Raw genomic sequence first — 22,387 nt, forward strand, 5'->3', positions numbered from 1 at the left:
ATGTTATAAAGCTACAGTAATTAAGAACAGAATAGAGTTCAGAAACTGAGCCCCATATATATGCAAACATGATTTATTTTTGACAAACAGGGCACTACTGAGCAGGAGACAGGGTGGTCTTTTTAATGAATGGTGGTTACATGAATGTTTACTCTGTAATTATTCCTTGGCCTGTACACATATGTATAACATTAAGAGAAAGCATTTATGGAATACATGAATATTAGTGGTTACAATTTACGTAGCGTTTTCCTACTGTATTATGTGTCAGGTACAGAGTAGCAATGCTTTACATAAATTGTTTTATTCCTTACAGATGAGGAAACAGACACAGGCAAATTATATAACCTGCCCACGGTTGCACCTTTAGCTAGTTGAGCTAAACACGTGAGCTAAAAAGTTGAGACGCAATCGTAGCCGCTTTATGCTAAAGCCCTTGCCCTTAACTTATACACTTTTACGATATGGAAGATGAATGCCGCCTTAAATGAACGAGTCAGGAAGCCTCTCTCCCCTCCGGTCCCTTTTCTACCATTGCGCGCGCGCTCACGCGCATAGACAGGCGCACACACACAGAGGTGTGCGCGCTCTCGCTCGCTCGCTCGCTCAAAATACACTTAATTGCCCCCTTGGAAGAACCCACCGGACTGCAAGCGGAAGAACTACAACTCCCAGCAGCCATTGCACGCCCAAGCCTGCAGACGCACCTTCGCACAAGGACGCCGCCAGGCATCCGGCGTGCGCCACACTCGTCCTCCGAACTACACATCCCGGCTCTCCCCGCGCAGCCTGTGACACTCCTTGGACCGCGAGTGCGGAACGGGGATTCAACTGCGCCTCTCTTGCTCGGACCCGGCCCTGGACCCGACTTCAGACTCGAACACCGCTCCACCATGGAGGAGGCGGACCGAATCCTCATCCATTCCCTGCGCCAGGCCGGCACGTAAGGACACAGCCCCCGCCCACCCCGGAATGCCCACATCCGGGACTCCAAAACTCTGGACCCAGTCACCCGGGAACCTTAAAACCCCAGACCCTGACATCTGGGGCCCTAACTTCCAGGACCCTAAGACACCCCCTGCTTAAACAGACACACACACACGCGCATGCACGCACTCTGACAGCAGGGAGCTCCCAAACAAACCCTTCGCCCCCAACACTTGGTAAACCCCAAATTCCAGGACCCAGACATCTCCAGAGCTTAAAACCTTGGATCCTCAACACCCAGGATCCTGAAGTATGTAGTTCTTGACATCAATACTCTGGGACCCTGGTATTAAGAAGATCTAAGCCATCTTGAGAACCAGGGAATTTAAACACCCAGGATGCTGGCACTCAAAAACCCTGGGACTGGATACTTGGGAACCTTCAAACCCTGTTTCCCAACACCTGGGCTTTTAAAATCCCCAGACCTTAAAATCTGGCGGCCTCAACACTTAGTCACCCTGACACACAAGGACTTCTGCATTCAAGGACCCTAAAAACCGAGGATGCCAACATCTAGGGAGCCTGATTTCTGGGTTACTTGAAACTAGAAGGTCTTGATATCCGGGGATCTTGACATCTAGGGACCTTGACATTGGGAACTCCTGCAAACCTGAGCCTTGAGATACCTAGTCTTAAAACCCTAGCAGCTCAATATCTAGGGGCCCCTGATGTACAGGGAACATGATACCTGGGGATCCAGAAACACAGAGGGCATGCCACCTGGGTCCCTTGCCCTTCCTAGACCCCAGAACTTTGAGACTTTTAAGGATATGGCAATTTGAGTTTTTTTTTTTTTTTAAATTCAGATCCCTTACATCCACCATTAGGACCTAAGGACTTCCCCAGTTCTTAGTTTTCCAAACGGAAGTTGAAGTCACCAACACCCAGGACCTGTCTGAACTGTGACCATCCCTCCCCCGCCCCACTCCCACCCCAATACTAAAGCTTCCATAAAGCAGCAGGGCCCAGCCTGATCCCTTTTGCCTGCCCTGCTTCCAGCCTGCCCTCTTCTTTTTCAGGGCAGTCCCTCCAGATGTGCAGACGCTACGAGCCTTCACCACGGAGTTGGTTGTAGAAGCTGTGGTCCGCTGCCTGCGCGTCATCAACCCTGCCGTGGGCTCCGGCCTCAGCCCCCTGCTCCCTCTGGCCATGTCTGCCCGGTTCCGCCTGGCTATGAGCCTGGCTCAGGCCTGCATGGTGAGTGCCCTTCTCCCAGTACACACGGCCTCTTCCTTCCTCCTTCACAAAGTCCCCGAGTTCCTTTGAAATGCTCGGCTTTCCTCTCTGCCACCTCCTCTTGTGGCTGAGCATTCATTAGTGGTTAAGGACGCTGGCTGTGGTCAAACGGCCCGAGAGTAGCTCAGACCTTCACTACTAACTGTGTGACCCTGACCCTTCTGGGCCTCGGTTTCCTTATTTCTGAAACCGAGGTGATAAAAGTAGAGTTATTAGGAGCATTATATGAGTTGATCTAGTTTGAGCCTGGGCTGGCCCTGGCTCCCACATTTTAAGCTTAGCGCCACTAATGCAGTGCTAGAATTTCCCCCCACTATGGTATCCAATTTTAGTATATGTGCTGCCGAAGCGAGCACCCCACTATGGTATCCATTTAGGAGCTCCAGGAAAAGGCTTGACTTGGGTCAGGCTCTCTCCTAAATTAATCACTATGTACTCTGATCGGCCTCGCATGGATCACATGGTCATCCCCGTAGGACACTGTGACTGGCTGCTCCTGCAGGATCGCTTGGGAGTTCGGGGTCAGAGGGTTACCTGAAGGAAGGTATGCTGGTTAAGTAGAACTGTGTCTCTACTGCATTCCCCCTCGTGGCCCTGCCTCTCCTGAGAATAATTCCCAACCTGTCTCTCTCCCAGGTAAAGTGCCCTGTGGTGAAACTCTCATACCTCCCCAGTACAGATCTGTGCCCAGTTACTATGTCTAGGCCCTCTGAGTAATGTCATTTCTCCTGGCTTGCTCGCTCTGTGATGTAGGGTCAGTCTCTTAACCTCTTTGGGTCCATCTCCTCACATGTCAAACCTGCGTGAGAGTCGCACCTTCCCACCTAGGGTTGCTACGAGGAGTAAAACTCAGTGCATATAGAAAAAGTGGGCTAGAGCTCTGTGTAAGTGGTGTTATGGTTCTGAGAGAGGCCTGATCTGGTGGCTTGCATTCTAGCCACCTCTGGCTACATGACGAACATGAACTTGGCCAACAGACCTAGGATATGGTGGCAGAGGGAGAGTAGAGTAAATGCAGTGAAAATTTCCTTTAGCTCCCCCTGCCCCAGCCCTGGGGACAGGGTGGTCAGGTTTCCTGAATTTGGACCTTGCTTGTGCAGTTTCTTTCTCTTCCCAGGAGGCCAAGGCGCCCTGCCCGTCCCTTAGCTCTCAAGTTCGCCTGGCTCTCAGGGGTTCTCAGGTTCTTCTGCTGTCCACCTCTTCACATGCCTCACACCCACCACTTTCTGCCACTCAGCCACCTCCATATTTTGGTGTCTGTCACTTCACACACCTGACTCCTGGAATGAGTTTCTGTATCAGTCACAACTCTTTGATTGCAGGTGTCGGAAAAAACCCAGAGTAAAGTCGCTCGAAAGCCGGTGGTTTTCATACTCTTGTGATGGTCACCCTCTGACATAAATCCTCCTGTTGTGACCTAATCCACACACATATGCAGATAATAAGGATGTTTTCTGAGTGCCTACCCTGGGCTGGGTGCTGTGGTAACGTGGTATGATATTCCTTTGTTCTCCTGACAACTTTCTCAAGTAGGTACTGTCAGTAACCCCCCCCTTCTTTTTTTTTTTTTTTTCAAGAGGAGGAAAGTAGAGCACAGAGAACTTAAGTGATTTGCCCGAGGTCACACAGTGGGTCAGAGGCAAATCTTGGATTTGAGTCTGCGAAGTCTACTTTCAGAGTCTGTGGAGCTCCAGACCAACGGCAACTCTGATAGAGAATCAGGCTTTCTTTCTGGGCCTGTTTCTCAGGCCCCACGCAGAACCCTGATGGGGCCTATGAGCTCTTAAAGCAGGCACATAGGGAACCCCATTTTACAGCTAGGAAACTGAGCTTCCGGGCAGTTCAGTAATCGGTCCAAGACCTTAGCCAGTCAGTGGCCTGGGCTGGATTTCATTCCCAGTCTTTTCACACCAAAGCCTCTAAGTCCCTTTTTATTTTTTTTAAAGGTCTTATTTATTTATTTGACAGAGAGACACAGTGAGACAGGGAACACAAGCAGGGAGAGTGGGAGAGGGAGAAGCAGGCTTCCCGCAGAGCAGGGAGCCCGATGGGGGGGCTCAATCCCAGGACCCTGGGATCCTGACCTGAGCCGAAGGCAGAGGTTTTAACCCACTGAGCCACCCAAGACCCCTCTAAGTCCCTTTTGTTTCGAGTAGGTCATTTTATTAGTCAGGGTCCAGTCTGGAGACCGAAACCCCAGGCGTCATTTGAGCAGGGACATTTTAATACAAAGAACTGTTAATTAGGTAAAAGGTGGTTAACCACTGAAAGGGTAAGAGAGATCTCCAGGGTGTGATGGAAGGAACATGATATCTCGCAGAGTCTCACGCTCCAAACCATTCACTTTGACTGGTCTCTGTGTGTCTTTCTAGGTTTTTGTTTTTTGTTTTTTAGTGCAGATATAAGCCAATGTGAATATACTTATTCACCCCCTTTTTTCCTTTCTGTCTTTTTTCTTGCTTTAGTAGATTTTGATTGCCCAGTTTCTGGTTGTAAGCAATGATTCAGGACACGTAGCAAAAGTCCCATCCACCTAACTTAGTAACCATCTAGGATATGTACAAGCCACGAAGCAAGGCAAGAACCTATTTCTCTGAAATAGTCTAAAAACCCTTGTATCACACAGATAGATCCCCTTGGAGCATTGTGTTGACTACAATTGGACATCGTATCCTTCCTCTTCATGGTCTTCCATATTCTGCTCTGTTTCCTGGTTGTTCTGCTCCAGGGAGCACATCTGCATACTCTGCAGAGTCTGGAAGGCAAAAAGCAAAACCAGAAATCTGCTTCCTGGTTTGGAGCCAGCGAGAAAGTCCCTCTTCTAACTATCAGAAGGGTGGGCCCAAGGTCATTTGGGAACTCCCAAGATTTCTTTGCAGAGCCCTTCCCTTTCCAGGGCTTTGTCCATTTGTATTTCTTCTTCTTCTTTCTTTTTTAAAGATTTTATTTATTTACTTGACAGACAAAGATCACAAGTAGGCCGAGAGGCAGGCAGAGAGAGAGGAGGAAGCAGGCTCCCTGCTGAGCAGAGAGCCCCATGCCGGGCTCGATCCCAGGACCCTGGGACCATGACCTGAGCTGAAGGCAGAGGCTTTAACCCACTGAGCAACCCAGGCGCCCCTTGTATTTCTTCTTTAGCAACTTTTTTTTTTTCATTACCGTGGCTGTTCTGTCGAGAAAAGGCTCCCTAAGGGACCCATGCTCTGTCATAAATTAATAAAGTCTGTCACGCGGAGGAAGAGGAGGTGAGGGCAGTGAACCCACAGCCTTTTGAGGGTAATTCGGAAATCACAGCACTGTGGTAGAGTTGGTCATTTTAATTTATGGGAAATCTATAAAACAAGGGAAAATAAAGACTAGCTACCCATTCCCGCGTTTGGTTTAAGGAATCGAAGCATGGAAAATAGAGAGGGCTTGACACAGTATCCACCGTTATCATCATCACTGGTATTCATTTTTTACGGGTGCTGGAGGAGGAGATGCTCTATCTCAGAAGTGGTAGAAGAAAGCAGCATCTGATAGCACTGTAAGAATCAAAAGGGAGAGAGCGCCTGGGTGGCTCAGTTGGTTGAGTGTCTGCCTTCGGCTCAGGTCATGATCCCTGGGTCCTGGGATCAAGCCCTGTGTCAGGCTCCCTGCTCAGCAGAGAGCCTGCTTCTCCCTCTCCCTCTGCCTGCTGTTCTGCCTGCCAGTGCTCGCTTGCTCTCTCTGTCAAATACATAAATAAAATCTTTTTTTTTAAATAAATAAAATCTTAAAAAAAAAGAATTAGAAGGTAGGTAATCAGAGTCTTCCTCATGCAGAGGAGGAAGACTCTTTTCTCCTTCTTACCTTTTTTTTTAATCCCCCCCAAAGCGGCATTTAATGTATTAAATGCTTAGACATTTAGGGCGTTTCCAGTATTTTGCAAATAATGCTGTAAAGAGGAACCTTGTGCATCTGTCCTCTTGAATTGTTCGGGGCATGGCTTCATGGTCAGCTCCTCAAAGCAGGCTTAGCGAGGTGGAAGAGTAAAAGCAGATGTTGTTTTTGGCCAGTTTTGCCCAGTTGCCCTCACCTGGCTTTGTTTCATTTCTGCCTTCCCACCAGCAGCACTGGGGAGAGCACCTGCTTCTCCATAGCCTGGCCCACTGATTAGTGCCCCTTCAGTAGGTGAGGAATGATATCTCGGTATCATTTTTCTCCCCAGCTTTGTACTTAGACAAACGTTTGTTAGCTTTGTGCGCCATTCTTTTCTCTGTATATAGATACACAGACAGACAGACAGACAGACAGACACACACACACACACACTTCTTTGCCGAACCATTTGAAAGTGGCCGACGGCAGGATACCTCACACCTACAATTTTCATCACACCTCTCCTAAGTAGGACATTTGCCAGCATAACTACAGTATCGTGATCGTATCCCTGAATTTTAATATTGATAGTCTATACTTAACGATTGATAGTAATATATTAGAACAACAGTATCTCATATCCAGTGCCTGGTGGAATTTCCCCAGCTGTCCCCAAAATGTCCTCTGTTGCTATTTGTTTTTATTTGTTTGTTTGTTTTGTTTTTAAAGATTTTATTCATTTATTTGACAGGCAGATCACAAGCAGGCATAGAAGCAGGCAGAGAGAGAAGGGAGGAAGCAGGCTCCCTGCTGAGCAGAGAGCCCGATGATGCGGGGCTCGATCCCAGGACGATGGGATCATGACCTGAGCTGAAGGCAGAGGCTTTAACCCACTGAGCCACCCAGGCGCCCCTTGTTTTGTTTTGTTTTAACTGGGGGATGTATCTAATCAAGGACCCTACATTTTGTTTCACTGTTACTTCTCTAATCTTGCATAGTCAACAGTCCTCCTTGGTTTTTGTTTCTATGTTTCTTTTGTAATGACAAATGTTTTTGAAGAGCCTAGGCTGGCTGTTGCCTGGACTGGCTTACCCCTTGAGTTGGTCGGAGTGTTTTCTTTTTCTTTTCTTTTGGTCGGAGTGTTTTCTAATGAGAGGATTCAGGTTTTGGGCAGGAGCGCTGCCCTAGCAATGGTATCTCCCTCCCAGCACGCACCCGGAGGACGGATCGTCGCTGTGTCCTGGATCAGTGATGTGTGTGTGTGAGATCTCTCTGTGTGCTTTCAGTCTGCAGCAAGGTTGGGCGTATTTGCCTAGGTTGAAGGGCCATTTTCATTTCTTTTTCTGTGAACTGCCTCTTCCTATCTTTTGCCTACTTTTCTCTTGCATTGCTGGTCTTTTCTGCTTGTTTGTAGATTTACTCTTTGCTTGTGATGTGAACTCCATATATATTTTTTTTTCTAGCTTGTCATCACTTTTGTGACTTTGGTAATTATATTCTTTAAAAATTTTGTTCCTTTTCCGGGATTCAGAAATACTTGTCTTCTCTGTGATGTGTGGATTTGGGGTCCTAGTTAGAAAGGCCAGAGCTTTTCTTACTTCTTGCTCTCTGTAGCATTGACTATAATCACTCTGTGATTCCCACCCCTGTTCCCCGCAGAGGCCTGAAGGCCTTTGGGGAGTCAAGGTGAAGTTGAGAGGGTGGTGGTTGGTGAGAGAGTGGGAGCCTTTGTGGTCCAGGCCCAGGGCTCCCGGGACAGGGGAATTCTGCCTGTCTGACTGATAGAGGCTACCTCCCCAACCTCTAGGACCTGGGCTATCCCTTGGAGCTTGGCTATCAGAACTTCCTCTACCCCAGTGAGCCTGATCTCCGGGACCTGCTTCTCTTCTTGGCTGAGCGTCTGCCCTCTGATGCCTCTGAGGATGCAGATCAGCCTGCAGGTATGGTCTGCCCAGGGCATGGTGGGGGTGAAGGACAGCGTGGTGTTCCTGGGTGTCGTAGGGGCGTGAGACAGGTGGAGGTGGTAAAAAGGTTGACTGGGGGTGGGGTGGGAGATGTATCTTTGGGAGAGCTGGGGGGCAGGGGAGGATTGGGGCTGGGGGAGGGGAGTCAGGGCAGGGGGAGAGGGTCCTGGGCTTGGGCTGCCCCAGGTGGGAAGTTGGTGCTGGGAGGGACCTTGGCCTCTCCTCCTCCTCCTCCTTCTCACTCCCCTCCCCACCACTCCAGCCACACCAGCCTCCTTGGTGCTTCTCTGACCCTCCAGGTGTGCTCCTGCCTCGGGGCCTTTATATTTGCCAGATTATTCTTCCCCTAGATATCTTCCTGGTTCACCCTCTTACCTTTTAGAGGCTCTTTTCTCATGTCACCTCGGGGAGGCCTTCCTCGGACTGCCTTGTTTAAAATTGCGTGCCCCTCTCAGTGATCTTTACCCTCCTCTCAGATCATCACCTGACAGCTTTCTGTCTTGTACTTTTGACCTGAATCATGTTCTCCTCTACCAGCTTGCCGGCTCTGTGAGGGCAGGGGTGCTTCTCGGTTTGTTCACTGAAGTATCCCAAGAGTCTAGAACAGTGACTGGTATGCAGTAGGTTCTCCGTAACTGCTTGTTGAATGGCCGAGGGTGAGAAGGCTAGCTAGCTAGATATGCATCTTTTGGGGGGGCGGTCCGGGAGCCGTGGCTGCTTTCCCAGGGTTTGTATTTTTGGCGTTATGGCCTTGTCACCTGATGGATGCTCCTTCCGCACTCCCCCACAGGGGACTCAGCTATCCTTCTCCGGGCCATTGGGAGCCAGATCCGGGACCAGCTGGCCCTGCCCTGGGTCCCACCCCTCCTCCGCACTCCCAAGCTACAGCACCTCCAGGTGGGACCCACCAACTCCCATCGATGTTGCCCATCCCCACCTTGGCCCTATCTGGGTGCTCAGGTGTTTGGCCCCCTTCCCACCAGTGGCCCCCAGCACAGTTCCTCATGGAGGCTCTGATTCTGCTCTCCCCCCAGGGCTCCGCCTCCCAGAAGCCTTTCCACACCACCAGGCTGGTCCTGCCTGACTTGAGTTCCAGAGGAGGTAAGCCTGAGGTTGTGGGGAGGGGCTTAGGAGAAGGATGGACGTGGTAGGCCTGGCGCCCTGGACCCGGCAGGAGGGCTAGCTGACTCTGTTCCTACCTCCAGAGCCCCGGGAGTTCCAGGCGAGTCCTCTGCTGCTCCCAGCCCCCACCCAGGTGCCCCAGCCTGCCAGGAGGGTGGCCTCACTCCTCGAAAGCCATGCCATCCAGCTCTGCCAGCACACGGGCCGGGACCGCCCTGGAGACGAGGACTGGGTCCACCGGGCACCCCGCCACCCCACCCAGGTACAGCCTGAAGCTTGGCTCCTTGCTTCCGAGGCCCCTGCTCATGGCTGCTTCCTACTGCTCCCATCTCAGCATCCCTTGGTCCTCTGTGCCCTCCTTTCCCCACTTGGTCCCTCATCACCTCCCCTCTGCATGCGCCTACCTGGCTCTTCCCCTGAGAGAACACTGAAGTCCGAAGGACTGGGAACCTCAGACCGGTCACTCTCTTCTCCCCCCACCCCAGAGCCTCGGTTTCCAGTCCTGAGACTTGGGCGGGGGTGATAGTGCCTTCCCCTCAGGCTAATGCTCCACCGAACAACCGGCATGTTCTTAGCAACCAGAGAGGTCAGGGTTTGCCCCCTTCCTTCCTGTTTCTATTACCTTCTTCCTGGCCCTGAGTCTCTCTTTCCTTCTCTGTCTCTGCCACTGTCCCCCGTGCTCATTTTTTCCATCCCTAGGTCTCTGTGCTGGCTCTTCTGGTCACTGTTGTTCTCGTTCTGTGGTGTTGCTGCCCCTCCGTTCTTGCTCCTCCGTCTGTCTCCTCATTTCCAGACTGTCTCTCCCCTTCCCTTCTGTTCACCTCTGGCACTCACTTTCCACCTGCCCCTGCGTCCCCTGCTGCCATTTCTTCCATCTTGACTTCTTTTTAATTAATTAATTAATTTTTTGGACGTTTATCTTTTTTAAACTCATTAGACATTTTCAGACACAGAATATTCTAATGAATCCTAGGTGCCCCTCAGCCACCTTCAACTATGAGCCTTTCACCAGTCTTGCTTCATCTGTTCTCCCCCAGTTGTTCTTTTTTTTTCAGTATTATTTTAAGGCAAATCCCAGTATGCATGCCATTTTGACTCTACATACTGAAGTATACATCTCTTAACTCAAAAGGGTATCCACTTTTTAAGGTAACCTCTGGGTCATTTTCGCACCTGATAACATTAACACCTTAATACCATCCGTCACTGCGTTCGTAATCAGATTTCCCCAGTTGTCTCGAAACTGCTTCTGTTCATTTTCTCTCTCTTTCTCTCTCTCTCCTACTCTGCTTCCACCGCTTCTTTGCCCAGCACCTCTGACTCTGTCTCTGCTCTGTCCCCACGTAGCCTTGCCCCATCAACCTCTGATTTGGAGGCTGCTGATTTGCTGCCTCTCTCCCTTCCCTCAGCTGCCTCCTGTGTGGGGAGCCAATGGGTGGAGAGAAGCATGGCTGGGAGGGGGGAACCCTGTCCTTGGGGACCTCCCAGACCTGGTGCATCCCGAGAGGGGAGGACTGGGCCCCCTCGGTGGGAGAGGCAACTGGGTGGTAGCCCTTTGTCAGGCGGCTCCCTGGAGGAGGCAGGACCTTGGGTGCCCAGCTGGCCTCGACAGCCTCCTGTCTGCGCTGCCTTCTGCATCCAGGAGGATACACGGGCCCAGAGACAGCGGCTGCAGAAGCACCTGGCTGAGCATCTCCGCCAGACCTGGGGCCGACCAGGGGCTCCCGCGCAAGCCCGAGACCTGGGAGAGCTGCTGCAGGTCTGGGGTGTGGGGGCCAGGACTGGTGCTGCCAAGGGCTCCCGTTTCACCCACTCAGAGAAGTTCACCTTCCATCCGGTGAGTGGGTCTGAGTGGCCCTGGGCGGGCTGGCAGGGCCGAGGCAGGCTTGCAGGGTTGCTCTCTGTGCAGACGACACACTTTATCAACACAGGTTCCCGTGTCCCCACTGGGTGTGCCCTCTGTGCGCTGGGGGTCCCCTGGCTTCTCAAGGGCTTCCGTGGAGAAAGGGGGGGAGGGGTGGAAACCGTGGCAGGGTGTAGGGGTGCTTTGTGCAAACCCCAGCTTCCCCCGGACGGTTTCCTTGGACACGTCTTCGCTCCTTGACTTAGAGGGGCCCTCATCCTTCTCGTATCGGGGTCTGGGAGGTTTCTTCATGAGCAAGAACTCCAGCCTGCGGTCTCAGAATGTCTGGGTCCCCTAAACCTGCTCTGACAGCCATCAGCCGTTGAGTGGACAGGAGTATGGCTCTCGGAGGGGCTGCTGAGGCTGGGCTGGGAGAGGCAGGGCCTTCTCTGACAGCCAGGATACCCCCGTCTCACTCCCCCAGGAGCCCGAGGTCCAGGCAGCCCAGGTGTGCGATGTGCCAGCCCCTTCCCAGCGGCCTGAGCAGGTAAGTGGAGCAACGGAGGGGGTTCTGGGCTCCCGCCCCGCCTAGCAGGCCTGACATCCCCGCCCCCACTGGCCTGTCTCTCCCAGGACACGAGGGCAGCCCAAGAGCAGGAACTGGAGTCTCTTCGGGAACAGCTGGAGGGAGTGAACCGCAACATCGAAGAGGTTGAAGCCAACATGAAGACCCTGGGAATCAACCTCGTGCAGGTGGGGGATGGGGATGGGGGAGGGGCTGCCCACCTGGGGTTGGGTCCTGGCAGGGCCTAGAGGGCCTAGAGGGACTTAAAGGGGCTGAGAGGGCTTGGTGGTGGTCTGCTGATGTCGGAAGAGTTCAGAGGCAACCTCGGGGACCTGTGGGCTCTTGAGGGTTCAGGAGAATCAGTGGGGGTGAGAGGGGGGTATAGGGTCAGGGGCGTTGGAGCTGTGGGGGTTAGGGGCACCTGTGGGCTTCGGTCAGGGGCACCTGTGGGCTTCGGTCAGGATATGTTGGTGTCTGTGAGAATCAGAGGGGAGTGAGCAGTGAGAGGGTCTGTCTGGGCAGGGGCTTGTGGGCCTTGTCAGGGTTTCCGGGGCAGGGGGAGGGGATCATTGTGGAGATAGAGGGATCAGATGGGCCTGTGGGTGTCTGTCACCATCAAGAGGGCTCAGAGGGCTGCTAGAGGGTGGAGGGGTATGTTGTCATCTGGGGGCGCTCAGGCTGGGTGGGGGCTAAAGGGCTGTGGTGTGTGGCTGGGCTCCTCCACTGACAGCAGCAGGGGTCTTGGGGTGCCAGGTAGAGGCAGAGCGTCGTCAGAGCGAGCTCAGCGTGGCGGAGCGTGAGCAGGTCCTGCGCTTGAAGAGCCGGGCGGCGGAGCTGCTGCCTGATGGGGCTGCCAACCTCGCCAAGCTGCAGGTGGGGCTGGCAGCGGGGCTGGGCGGGAGGGCCAGAGGTGGAGGGGTCCAGCCTGTGTGACACGGATCCCCTCCCATCACCCCCAGCTCGTGGTAGAGAGTAGCGCCCAGCGGGTCATCCACTTGGCGGGTCAGTGGGAAAAGCACCGGGTGCCTCTCCTGGCTGAGTACCGCCACCTCCGAAAGCTCCAGGATTGCAGAGAGGTAGGTTGTCAGGTCCCTGGGCTGTGGGTAGGGGCGGGTTTGGGTCCTCCTAGGGGGCCATCCTTGTGCTGTGCTCACTGCCCCTCTGCCCCTGGGGCCCTGGCAGCTGGAATCTTCTCGACGGCTGGCAGAGATCCAGGAGCTGCACCAGAGTGTTCGAGCGGCTGCCGAAGAGGCCCGCAGGAAGGAGGAGGTCTATAAGCAGCTGGTAAGGCCCGTGCGGGGGCCCTGAGTGGCTTGGAGTGGATGGGGACTGGGTCCCAGGAGAGCGTCTGCCGTGTTCCTGTCTAGGTGTCTGAGCTGGAGACCCTGCCTAGAGACGTGTCCCGACTGGCCTATACCCAGCGCATCCTGGAGATTGTGGGCAACATCCGGAAGCAGAAGGAAGAGATCACTAAGGTGCATCACTGTGGCCATGGAGGGTTGGGGCCGACAGGCAGACACGCGCAAGGGGCAGAAGCATGTAGCGTGGCCACACAGGGACCTCACGCCCTTTGAAAGGCAGAGTTCTCTAGCCACTGTCTGGTTGTGAGTGTGGGCTCATGGCTGCCCTGTTCTCTGCCAGATCTTGTCGGACACAAAGGAGCTTCAGAAGGAAATCAACTCCCTGTCTGGGAAGCTGGACCGGACATTTGCCGTGACGGATGAGCTTGTGTTCAAGGTGGGGGCCTGACTGGGCTGGGTCGGGGGTACGGTGAGTGCTAGGCTCCCGCCTGCCTGTCTGCTCATAGGCTGGCTTGGGCCTCGGCCTGGTGTGAGCTGTGTAGATACACTGCGGCTTGGGCTCTGCTGTAAGCCATGGAGGGGGAAGTCAGGGGAGTGGGAGAGGGTGGCCTTGGGGTCCTGGAGGTGGTATGTGTGGGGGGCGAGGGGGAAGCCCACTGGTCCCTTCTGTCTGGTCAGGATGCCAAGAAGGATGACGCTGTTCGGAAGGCATACAAGTATCTAGCTGCCTTGCACGAGGTGAGTGGAGAAGCATGCTGGGGGCTGGCTGGGGTGGGGTGTGGTGGGGGTGCAAGCCTTCTGCTCTTGCCGTCCCCAGAACTGCAGCCAGCTCATCCAGACCATCGAGGATACGGGCACAATCATGCGGGAAGTTCGAGACCTTGAGGAGCAGGTGAGGCCCGGGGGTAGGAGGGGAAACCAAGGCAAGCCAGTGGACAGCACCTCAGTTTATGCCCAGAGAGGCTGTGGGAGCAGATATAACCTATGGCTGGACTCTCAACCTTGCCCCTTAGTAGCTGTGTGTGTGACCTGGCACCAGCCAGCAGCCTCTTCTGGGCCCCAGCTTCCACCCGGAAGGACCTTGTACCTGCCTCCCTTGGCCATCGGCAGAGGCTTCAGCCAGAGTATGTGATGGCTCATGCTGCCACGTTAGCACATGACACTTTAGGCAAACAGATGGCACGTGCAAAGGCCCTGCGTTAGGGCACAGCACGCTGTTGCAGGAGGAGGGTGGGAGGAGCAAGGAGAGGGCCTCAAGCGGCCTTAATGGAGACGGGTGGCAAGCAGGAACTGGGACAGGGGCCCCACACACTGAAGGCGTGTGATTTGCCTTGCCTTAGATCGAGACGGAGATGGGGAAAAAGACCCTTAGCAACCTGGAGAAGATACGCGAGGACTACAGAGCCCTCCGCCAGGAGAACGCGAGCCTCCTGGGGCGGGTCCGGGAGACCTGAGGAGCCGCAGCGCTGGTCTGCTTCTGGCCTGGGGCAGGGAGCTGGGGTGTTGGGGGCGCTGGCCAAGCACTTGCCCTAGCCATTCCCTCTGTTGGCTGCCCTCCTCCTGCTGTGGCCTTGGGCCCAGACCCCCGCCCTCCTGACCCCAACCCTGATCTGGGGTGATCATCCAGAGCATGGGAACTTGGCTGCCGTTTATTGGAGAGGGCGCTGGGGTTAGGACCTTGGATCCCAAATAAAGAAGGGGCTCTGTCTGCAGTCTAAGCTGAGGCCTGGGTGGGGACACAGCGTTCAAGGCCGGGGAGGTGGGGCGGGTGGCAGGTGAGACATGGGATCTATTTGGCGATTCCGTGGGTGTGGCTGTGAAAGCCCACTGGGGACCCCAGAGACCCACTGGGGCGCCAAGTGCATGTGCATGCACTTGTGATGTCCCTGTGTGTTCTCTTGGCCTGTGTGAGCAAGCTGATGTCTTGGGAGCTGCATGAGAATGTGCATGACTGGGGTGTGTTTGTGTGGCTCTTTGGGACCTGAGATCCTAAAGGTACCAAGGCTGCTCCTGTGCAGGGTGGGGGTGGGGTGCGCTGGGTACACCCCATGTGACACCACATGCATGTGTGTGCCAGGCAGGGGGAGGTCGTGGATGTGTGCTTCGGGGGTTGTGGGTTGACAGGACCATGCTCAGGTGCGATGGTCTGTGAGGCTGTAGAGGTTGCGGTTATCTGAGAGTACTGAGGCAGGTTCTTTGTCCTGTGTCCCAGGGACAGGATGGCCCCTGTGTGTGTGTGTATGTGTGTGTGTCTTCCAGCCCAAAGGTCACCTGTCTGAGCGACCGAGGCAGGCTGTGTGTGTGGTTGGTGTGAAGGCTCAGTTTGGCTAAAGAGCTGCTTGTGGGAAGCTGGGCCAGGGGGCAGGGGCCAGGGCCCCTCTGAGCAGCCTTGGTGCAGGGCGGATGCTCTAGAAGGGTTGTCCGCTGAGGCTCAGGGTCCCTGGCAGGCAAGACCATGCACACCTCACTTCTTGGCCCCAGTGGGCATGTCCAGGGCCCATCACCCCTGCCCCAGGCCACTTCCACCCCCCCATTTCAGCCCCTGTCCATCCTTCCTCCTTTCCTTGGTTTTGAGGTTAGGGGCCGGGTGTGGGGTTAGCACTCCTGCTGGGCCTCTGGCTCCTCTTCTTGCGGAACTCGAATTCATCCACGGTCCACACGGCCCCTTTCTCGCTCTCCACCCGTACGAAGCACTTGTGCAGGCTTAGGTTGTGGCGGATGGCGTTCTGTGGGAGGAAAGCCCACAGGGCCGGGGGTAGGGGGAACGGCTAGGCAGTCAGCCTCTGAGGTCAGCAGGACCCAGCCCAAACCGGCCTCCCAGCCCTTCCCGACATGCCCCCCCCATGCCACTCCTGAGCTCGGCCCAGCACCCCGGTGTCATTGGAGGCCCTCCCAGCCACTGCCACTGCCACCGCCAGCAGAGCTCACCTTCCAGGTGGCAGGGTGGTTTCTGAAGAAGGCAAACATGCGCGTGAACCAGTGGTAGATCTCGTTGAGTGTCCGCTGCTTCTCGGGAGCCTCCAGGATGGCCTGGAGGTTAGGGGGTCAGGTGGTCAGGAAGCCCTTCCCCTGAAATCGGGCTGAGAGTGGCAGTGGCCCACCCTGGGTGTCTGACAGGGGTGGAACTGGGGTGGGCAGGGGAAGGGAGGGAGGGAGACGGTATGCGGTGGTAGGTCAGAGACAGAGTTAGAAGTGGGGTGAGGTGGAGGGTCAAGGCGGAGGTCGCAGTAAGGTCTGGTTCTGGTTAGGCCCGGGATTGGGTTAAAGGTCTGGGGCGGAGTTGGAGCTGGCCTTCTCCACGGGAGCAAGACGTCAGGGTTTGGGAAGGTCAAAACCCAGGAGCAGGGCCAAGTTAAGGATGTGGGAGGGGTAAAGAGCCAGGCAGAGTTAAAGGTCAGCAGGGAAGGGGCTGGTTAAGGGTCTGGCTGGGGATGGACGGGGGCGAGTTGAGGGCTGAGGGATGGGATGGCATTAAGGTCAGGAGTCCGAGGCGAGCCTAGTGATGGAGTTATTTTCTGTGTCAGGCGTGTGCTTAAGAGTCAAGGTCAAGAAGGAATTTGGTTGTATGTGGTCGTTCAGGGTCAGGGCTTGTGTTAGGTGTGGAGTGAGGCTAACGGTCAGGGAATTGGATCTGTTTGGATTTAGGAGTGGGGTGAAGGAAAGGGTGGGAGGTTACCACCACAGTGAGGTTCTGGGTCAGGGTGGGGCCAGGTAGGGGAATGTGTGTTGTTGTGGAGGGGTCAGGTGTGGGCCTAGAATGAAAGTTCTGGGCAAGCATTCAAATGAAGGGGCTGGGACTGGGTGAGGCCAAGGGTCAGATAGGTGTCACAAGGAAGGGGTGAGAGGCAGGATCCTGCCAGCTTATTGGGGTATGTGGGGGCTGAGGAAGGAGCTAGGATAATATCTGTGGTGGGTTTAGGGCAAGGGGCAAAGATCAGGGTCATTTGGGGGCTATTTTACGGGTCTGGGAGGGGGTTAAGTATGGGGTCGAGGTGGGCCCCAGGAAGGGGGTGCGGCGAGGGCCAGAATTTGGCTCACACAGGCCTGGATAGTGGTTTCGGTTTGGGTTGAGGGGGCAGGTCTGGGGTGAAGCCGACATGGGGGCGGGTGGGGAATCCTGTGGGAGGCCTGGGTTTGTTCATGAGGGAGCCTGTCCTGGGGGCGCTTGGAAGGAGGCTGGGAATGTGGGAGCCTGGTGCTCCCCTTCCTCCCCCCACCCCCATTTATTTTCCTTCTCCTTGGCCCACACCGCCTGCTTACCCAGCGGATGAGGGTGGCATAGGTGAAGGGGGGCCGCATGTTGTGGAACTTGAAGTAGTCCATGTTGTGGAAGAACTCTGTAGGGGGTGGGGGAGGATCAGGTCCCGTCCTGGAGCTCCTTGCTCCCTCTTCCATCCCCCACGCTACAAGGAGAGGCTGCCCAGCTGAGATCCCTCACTGCCAGTTGTCACCCTCACAGTGACTATGCTGAGCATTGGGTGCTGATGTGTCATTTACTGCTTGCACTACTTGCACCAAAATGGGCCTCACCGTCACCGAAGTTGAAAGGAAGTGAAGTAACTTGCACACCAGAGGGATTCAGGTGGCCAAGTGGCAGAGGCAGGATGGCACTCAAGGGCCCTGATCCCTCTTAAGCCCATAGCCCAGGCCTTGCGGGCAGCCCCTGGATCCATGAGCTTGGGAGAATCCCCCGCTTTTCCTTGGAGGGGGAAGGGAGAGTCCCTGGGGAGTGGGGGGAGCTAGTTCCCTCCCTGCCCTCCCTTCTGACAACCGAATGGAGTAGCCAAAGCCCAGATTGAGTGAGCCCCAGGCCCCAGGGGAGATGGGGCTAGACAGGAGAAACCGCAATGGGGGGGGTGGGAGCGGGGGCCTTACAGGCCTTGGAAACCCTGAAAAGCAGCTTTGGCAAGGGGTTGTGTTTTCCCAAAGGCTGAGTGGCAGTGCTGGGGAGGGTTGGTCCTGGCTGTCTCCCACCCCGGGGCCAGTGGGGGATGAGGGGCTGGGGGTAGGGTGCGTGGAGGCTGGACCACATAGGGATGTGGACCATCCTTACCTGGGAATGTGCTGTTTCCATGGCTGCCCCAGAGGTGCCTCCTCACAGCGAACAGGCCATCAGGGGCCTCCTGGGAGCTGGGCCACGCTGGGCCAGTGGTGACGGGAGTGCCACTGGCTACGATACAGCATGAGCCCTTGTCCGATGACACCTGCGGGAGGAGAGAAGAGAACAGCTGGTGATTCGGAGGCTTAAACTTTCCACTTCAATTTTAAATAAGTTTTTTTTTTTTTTCCCCAAAGCGAGGGAGCTCTCTTCCCAATTCCAGTCTGATACAGAATCCCACAAAGCAGCATTGAGCTGTATGATGCCGGGGCCACGAGCTGGGGCTGAGTTGGGCTCCCTACCCAACTGTGACCTTAACCTTAGGGATGATAGTAATAACTATTGTGAGTGGCCTCACGAGGATTCGATAAATTAACCCCAGCAACTTGCTTGGGAAAGGGGCCTGGTCCCCAGGGCCAGCTTCACGGGTGTGTGGCCTGTTGTGATCACAGGGGTCCCTGCCCTTTGTTTACTGCTCTGTGGGAGTCATCTTGAAACCCGGGCCCCATGTGTCTATTTTGCACCAGCCCCTGCCCTCTGGGTGTTACATGGCTAACCCCGCCCGTGGCACTGGCTCTGTTGTCTAATAAATGCTTGGTGATTTGCCGCTGCTTTGAAAACCCAAGATCATGACGTTTTGGGACCTTGGGGGGTAGATGATTTATAACCGAGGGGAGAGGTTTCCAGGTCTGGGCGTGTTTGGAGCTGGGGATGGGGGGCACAGAGTCCCAGGGCGTGGGTGCGAGGGCAGGTCCCCTCCGCTCCCTCCAGCTGCCTGTACCGCTTGTGGGCCCAGGGTGGCTCACCGTGGATGGGGCTTTGGTCAGGGCCATCTTCCCAGCCAGGTGGGCCTGCATTGCGCCCAGCTTCTCCTTCTCCAGCACCAGCTGTGAGGACAGGCTCAAAGTGAGGCCTCAACTTGGCCTTTCTCTGCCGCATCCTGGCTCAGGCTGTGATCCTCCCTGGGAGTGCCCTACCCCCTCCCTTCCTTTATGCCAGCCCCCATCCTGGGTGAGCTTGGCTCCTGGCACAGGGTAGACGGAAGGCTCGCCCATCATCCCCCAATCACCCCTCTCCTCCGTCACCTGCTGCTCCAGAGACTGCACCACCTCCCTCTGGAGGAGACACTGTGCCCTGCCCTTCTCATCTAGGAGATGGTCCGCCTGGCAGTGCCTGGGTAGGGGGAAGAGTCCATGTGGGTGACCATGGTGGGCCTGGCCTCCCGGCTCACCACTCCGAGTGAGGAGGGCCAGACCTTTTGGGAGGTCTCTCCTCGGTGCCTCAGCCTCCTCCCCTCTCTACCTCAGTCTCCTTCTTACACCTGCTGTTCCTTCAACACACGCTACTTGGCATCTCTGGTGCCAGGCCTGAGCTCGCCACTGGAGCCTGGCCAGGGTGCTGGAGACGATGTTGGAAGGCTGGTGAGCTGAGAGGTAGGCGAGGGCAGGAGAGGCACTCCAGGTGGGGAGGGGTGGACAGCCTGTGCAAAGTCATGGTCGTGAAGAGGATAGGGTGTAGAATTGCCACTGATAGTTGGTAAGGTGGGAGAAGGGGTGTGTGTGTATGTTTGTGTGTTGGGGGAGGCAGCAAGAGTCACTGTGAGAATCTGGAACTGTGGGGATCAATGAAATCAGGAGGGGTAGGGGAGCAGAAGTCTGGCTGCCTGGATTCAAATTCCAGCTCTGTAACTTAGGAACTGGGGGATCTCGATTAAGACACTTAACTTTTTTATGGCCTTAGTTTCTGTATCAGTAAAATGGAGGTAGGTAATGGTATACACCTCTGTTATGATGCCCCATTACACAGATGAGGAAACCAGGGGCCAGAGAAGCTAAGTAACTTGCCCAAGGCCACACAGCCAGTGAGTGGGATTTGAACCTATGGTCTTAGCCTTTGCCTTTTGCCTCATCACTCTGTAATGAGATGAGGCCTGAGGTGAGACCTGTACCACAGGCCTTTTCCCACACACTGGGGACCTTCCCGGACTAGTATGAGCCTGGGTCACTCACTTGAAGAAATCCTCTGGCTCCTCGAAGACCTTCTCACATCCGGGCCACTTGCAGACACCATTTGCCAGCAGCGAGTAGGAGCCCTGGGGCACGGTCGAGAGGGCACTAGGAGGACAGAGGGTGTAAGGGGAGACAACGGCAGAGCAAAGGTCCTTCCCAGCCTGGTCCACTGACCTGTCCTTCCTGGGTGTGCTGGGGCTTGGGAAGGTGCAGAGCAGCGCGGGCTCCCTGGACACCCACTCCAGGCTGGCCACGTTGATCCCTGCGGGTGGGGATGGAGTACCTTTGGGACCCTTAGGCTGGTCCCTCAGGCTTAGCCCACAGAGACTCTCATTTTGAACTTCCCACCCTCCTGAGCCTCTCAGGCCCTGATTCCCAGGGACTCTGTTGGCCCTAACACCCAAGGCTTTTTGGGGAGCAGCTCAAAGGCTGCCATTTGCAAGCGCTGACATTTCGAATGCAGAGACCTGCGGTTCTGTGATTCGTGCCTTTCTGCATCTTTAAGGTTCTGAGCCTGACATTTTTTGGAGGCTGGAGTTTCCCAGATGATAAGACCTGATGCCTCTGACCTCCTGAGGGCCGCCATTCAGCAACCTACGCGGCTCACGTTCAAGCCCAGGGGTATGGGGGTGGGGCTTGGGGTTCTGTAGAGCTGCGGGATGGGGGGTGTTACCAGGTGGCAGGCCAGGCCGGGCCTTGAGGGAGAAGACACTGGTGGCAGCAGTGGGTGGCGGCAGGCTGATCATAGCTGGGCTGTCCAGTGGGCGAACCTGCAGCACAGGGGTCCGAGTGTGGGTATCCACCGTTGAGAGCTGGGAGCACACAGGGGCTGTGGTTCAGCCTCCCCCCTGCCGCGGCACCCAGTTGTCCCACCTGCTCCCGCCGCCCTAACCATTCCCGGTCAGTACCTGGTGCATGAAGTGTGGCCTGTCCTGGAGGAGGGCTTGCAAGTGGGGCGAGGGGCCCAGCCGTGCCCCAGAGGGTGCCACCATGACTAGGGGAACTGTGGGCAGCTGAGGGGGGAGAAGGCAGGCGTGTGAGATGCCATCCTTATCCTCACTTTTCTACATGTCTAGTTCATACACTCCTCGCCACAGCCCCACACGGTAGGTACTCTGACCATCCCCATTTTATGTATGTGGAAACTGAGGCTCAGGGAGAGCGAATGACTTTTTCAAGATCAAACAGCTAATAAGTGGCTGAGTTGGCCTCAACCCCGTCACCTCACCTCTCTGGGCACCAGCCCTCTCCCTTGTCATGTGGGGATGCGGACACAGGGCCATGTCTGTGGGACCATGATAGGATCTCCTCTCCTGAGACCGGGATTAGGAGGTCGGGGAGAGCCTTGAATCTCTGAGACCTGCTAACTGGGGACTTTCTTGGCCCTGCGACATCTGCATAAGTCACAGACTTGCCTGGGACCCAGAAAACCACTTCCTGTGCCCCAGCTGGGCCCCCCGCCCAGTGCCACAGTAAAGGTCGGCACCTGTAGGCCCAGGTACCTCACCCTGCCTGCCCCATCCTGGGCCCTGGGCCTCACCTGCAGCTGCGATGGTGGCATGGGGTTCAAAGAGGAGGAGGAGGAGGCATGGGCCCCGCCTCGGAGGTCCCGGCCCTGGAAAGTTGCCCCCGGGCCCTTGGCCCCAAGCAGGTCTGAAGCCTTGGGTGTAGCCCTCCAGTTGGGTGAGGCTCCCGGGGATGGGCCAAGCACCAAGGAAGGGGCCGAGGGCTTGGCTGGCCTGGGGTTGGGCATTGAGTCCTTGTCCGAGGGCAAGCTGTGGGGACATAGGGGGAAGGAGTTACATGTGTCCCCAGCGGTGGTGTGGACTGCTCGACCACTTGAACCATGTAGACCACCCCTCGCCCCATGCCCTGGTCAGAGCAGGAATCAGTTGGGGCCTGTCAAGGGCTCCACAGCTGGACCCCAGCTCCGATCACGCGTACATGTGGCACACACCCACGCATACATTGGTGTCGGGAACGCAGATGTGCATGTGTCTCCGCACACGTCCCAGGTGCAGACGTGCCCGGCTCTGGCACTCAGCCTGCCCGTGCGTGCCGGCAGAGCGCTGGTGGTGATGTGTCCTCCACAAGGGAGATGGGGGATTGGGGTTGTTTCTGGGGCCTCAGCCACAGAGAGGTGTCAGCTTTTCTTCTCCCAACCGCTTGGGGCTCGTCTCCAAGCCTCAGGCCCCTGGTCCTCCCTGCACTATACACAGGGCAGACAACCTTTGCTGATCCTGCTGGGACTGGCTTCTGACTCTCTGGGTGGCATTATTTTATCCCAGTGACCTGGCATATACAAAAGTGGAGGGGGGCATGGACTCAAGGTCCTTCTGGTTGCGGGGAGAGGGACAGACTCTCGGAAGGTGAAAGCAGGGGTACTGGTGAGGAGGCTCCTGTGACAGTCCAGGCAAGTGAC

The 22,387-nt window shown here is 55.7% G+C and overlaps 2 protein-coding genes across 2 annotated transcripts; one reads left to right on the top strand and one right to left on the bottom strand.

Annotated features, from left to right (window-relative positions):
• Window positions 1-781: 781 nt before the first annotated feature.
• CCDC22 (CCC complex scaffolding subunit CCDC22) lies at window positions 782-14,580 on the top strand. Its single transcript, XM_080795131.1, has 17 exons — window positions 782-943; window positions 2,007-2,184; window positions 7,871-8,003; window positions 8,818-8,924; window positions 9,062-9,128; window positions 9,233-9,411; window positions 10,792-10,986; window positions 11,477-11,539; window positions 11,626-11,745; window positions 12,311-12,430; window positions 12,517-12,633; window positions 12,740-12,841; window positions 12,925-13,032; window positions 13,199-13,294; window positions 13,537-13,596; window positions 13,676-13,750; window positions 14,199-14,580. The coding sequence occupies exons 1-17, from the start codon at window positions 894-896 to the stop codon at window positions 14,310-14,312; spliced, it is 1,884 nt and encodes a 627-aa protein (XP_080651257.1). The 5' UTR covers window positions 782-893; the 3' UTR covers window positions 14,313-14,580.
• An 854-nt stretch (window positions 14,581-15,434) lies between these two features.
• FOXP3 (forkhead box P3) lies at window positions 15,435-21,718 on the bottom strand (the record flags this gene model as incomplete). The annotated part of the gene is made up of 10 exons (XM_080795163.1): window positions 15,435-15,584; window positions 15,787-15,888; window positions 17,119-17,195; window positions 17,912-18,062; window positions 18,763-18,843; window positions 19,042-19,129; window positions 19,966-20,227; window positions 20,639-20,777; window positions 20,874-20,978; window positions 21,506-21,718. The coding sequence occupies 10 exons, from the start codon at window positions 21,716-21,718 to the stop codon at window positions 15,435-15,437; spliced, it is 1,368 nt and encodes a 455-aa protein (XP_080651289.1).
• Window positions 21,719-22,387: the final 669 nt, after the last annotated feature.

The sequence above is a fragment of the Martes martes genome (genome assembly GCF_963455335.1).
Source record: "Martes martes genome assembly, chromosome: X".
In the NCBI taxonomy this organism is placed as follows: Eukaryota; Metazoa; Chordata; class Mammalia; order Carnivora; family Mustelidae; genus Martes; species Martes martes.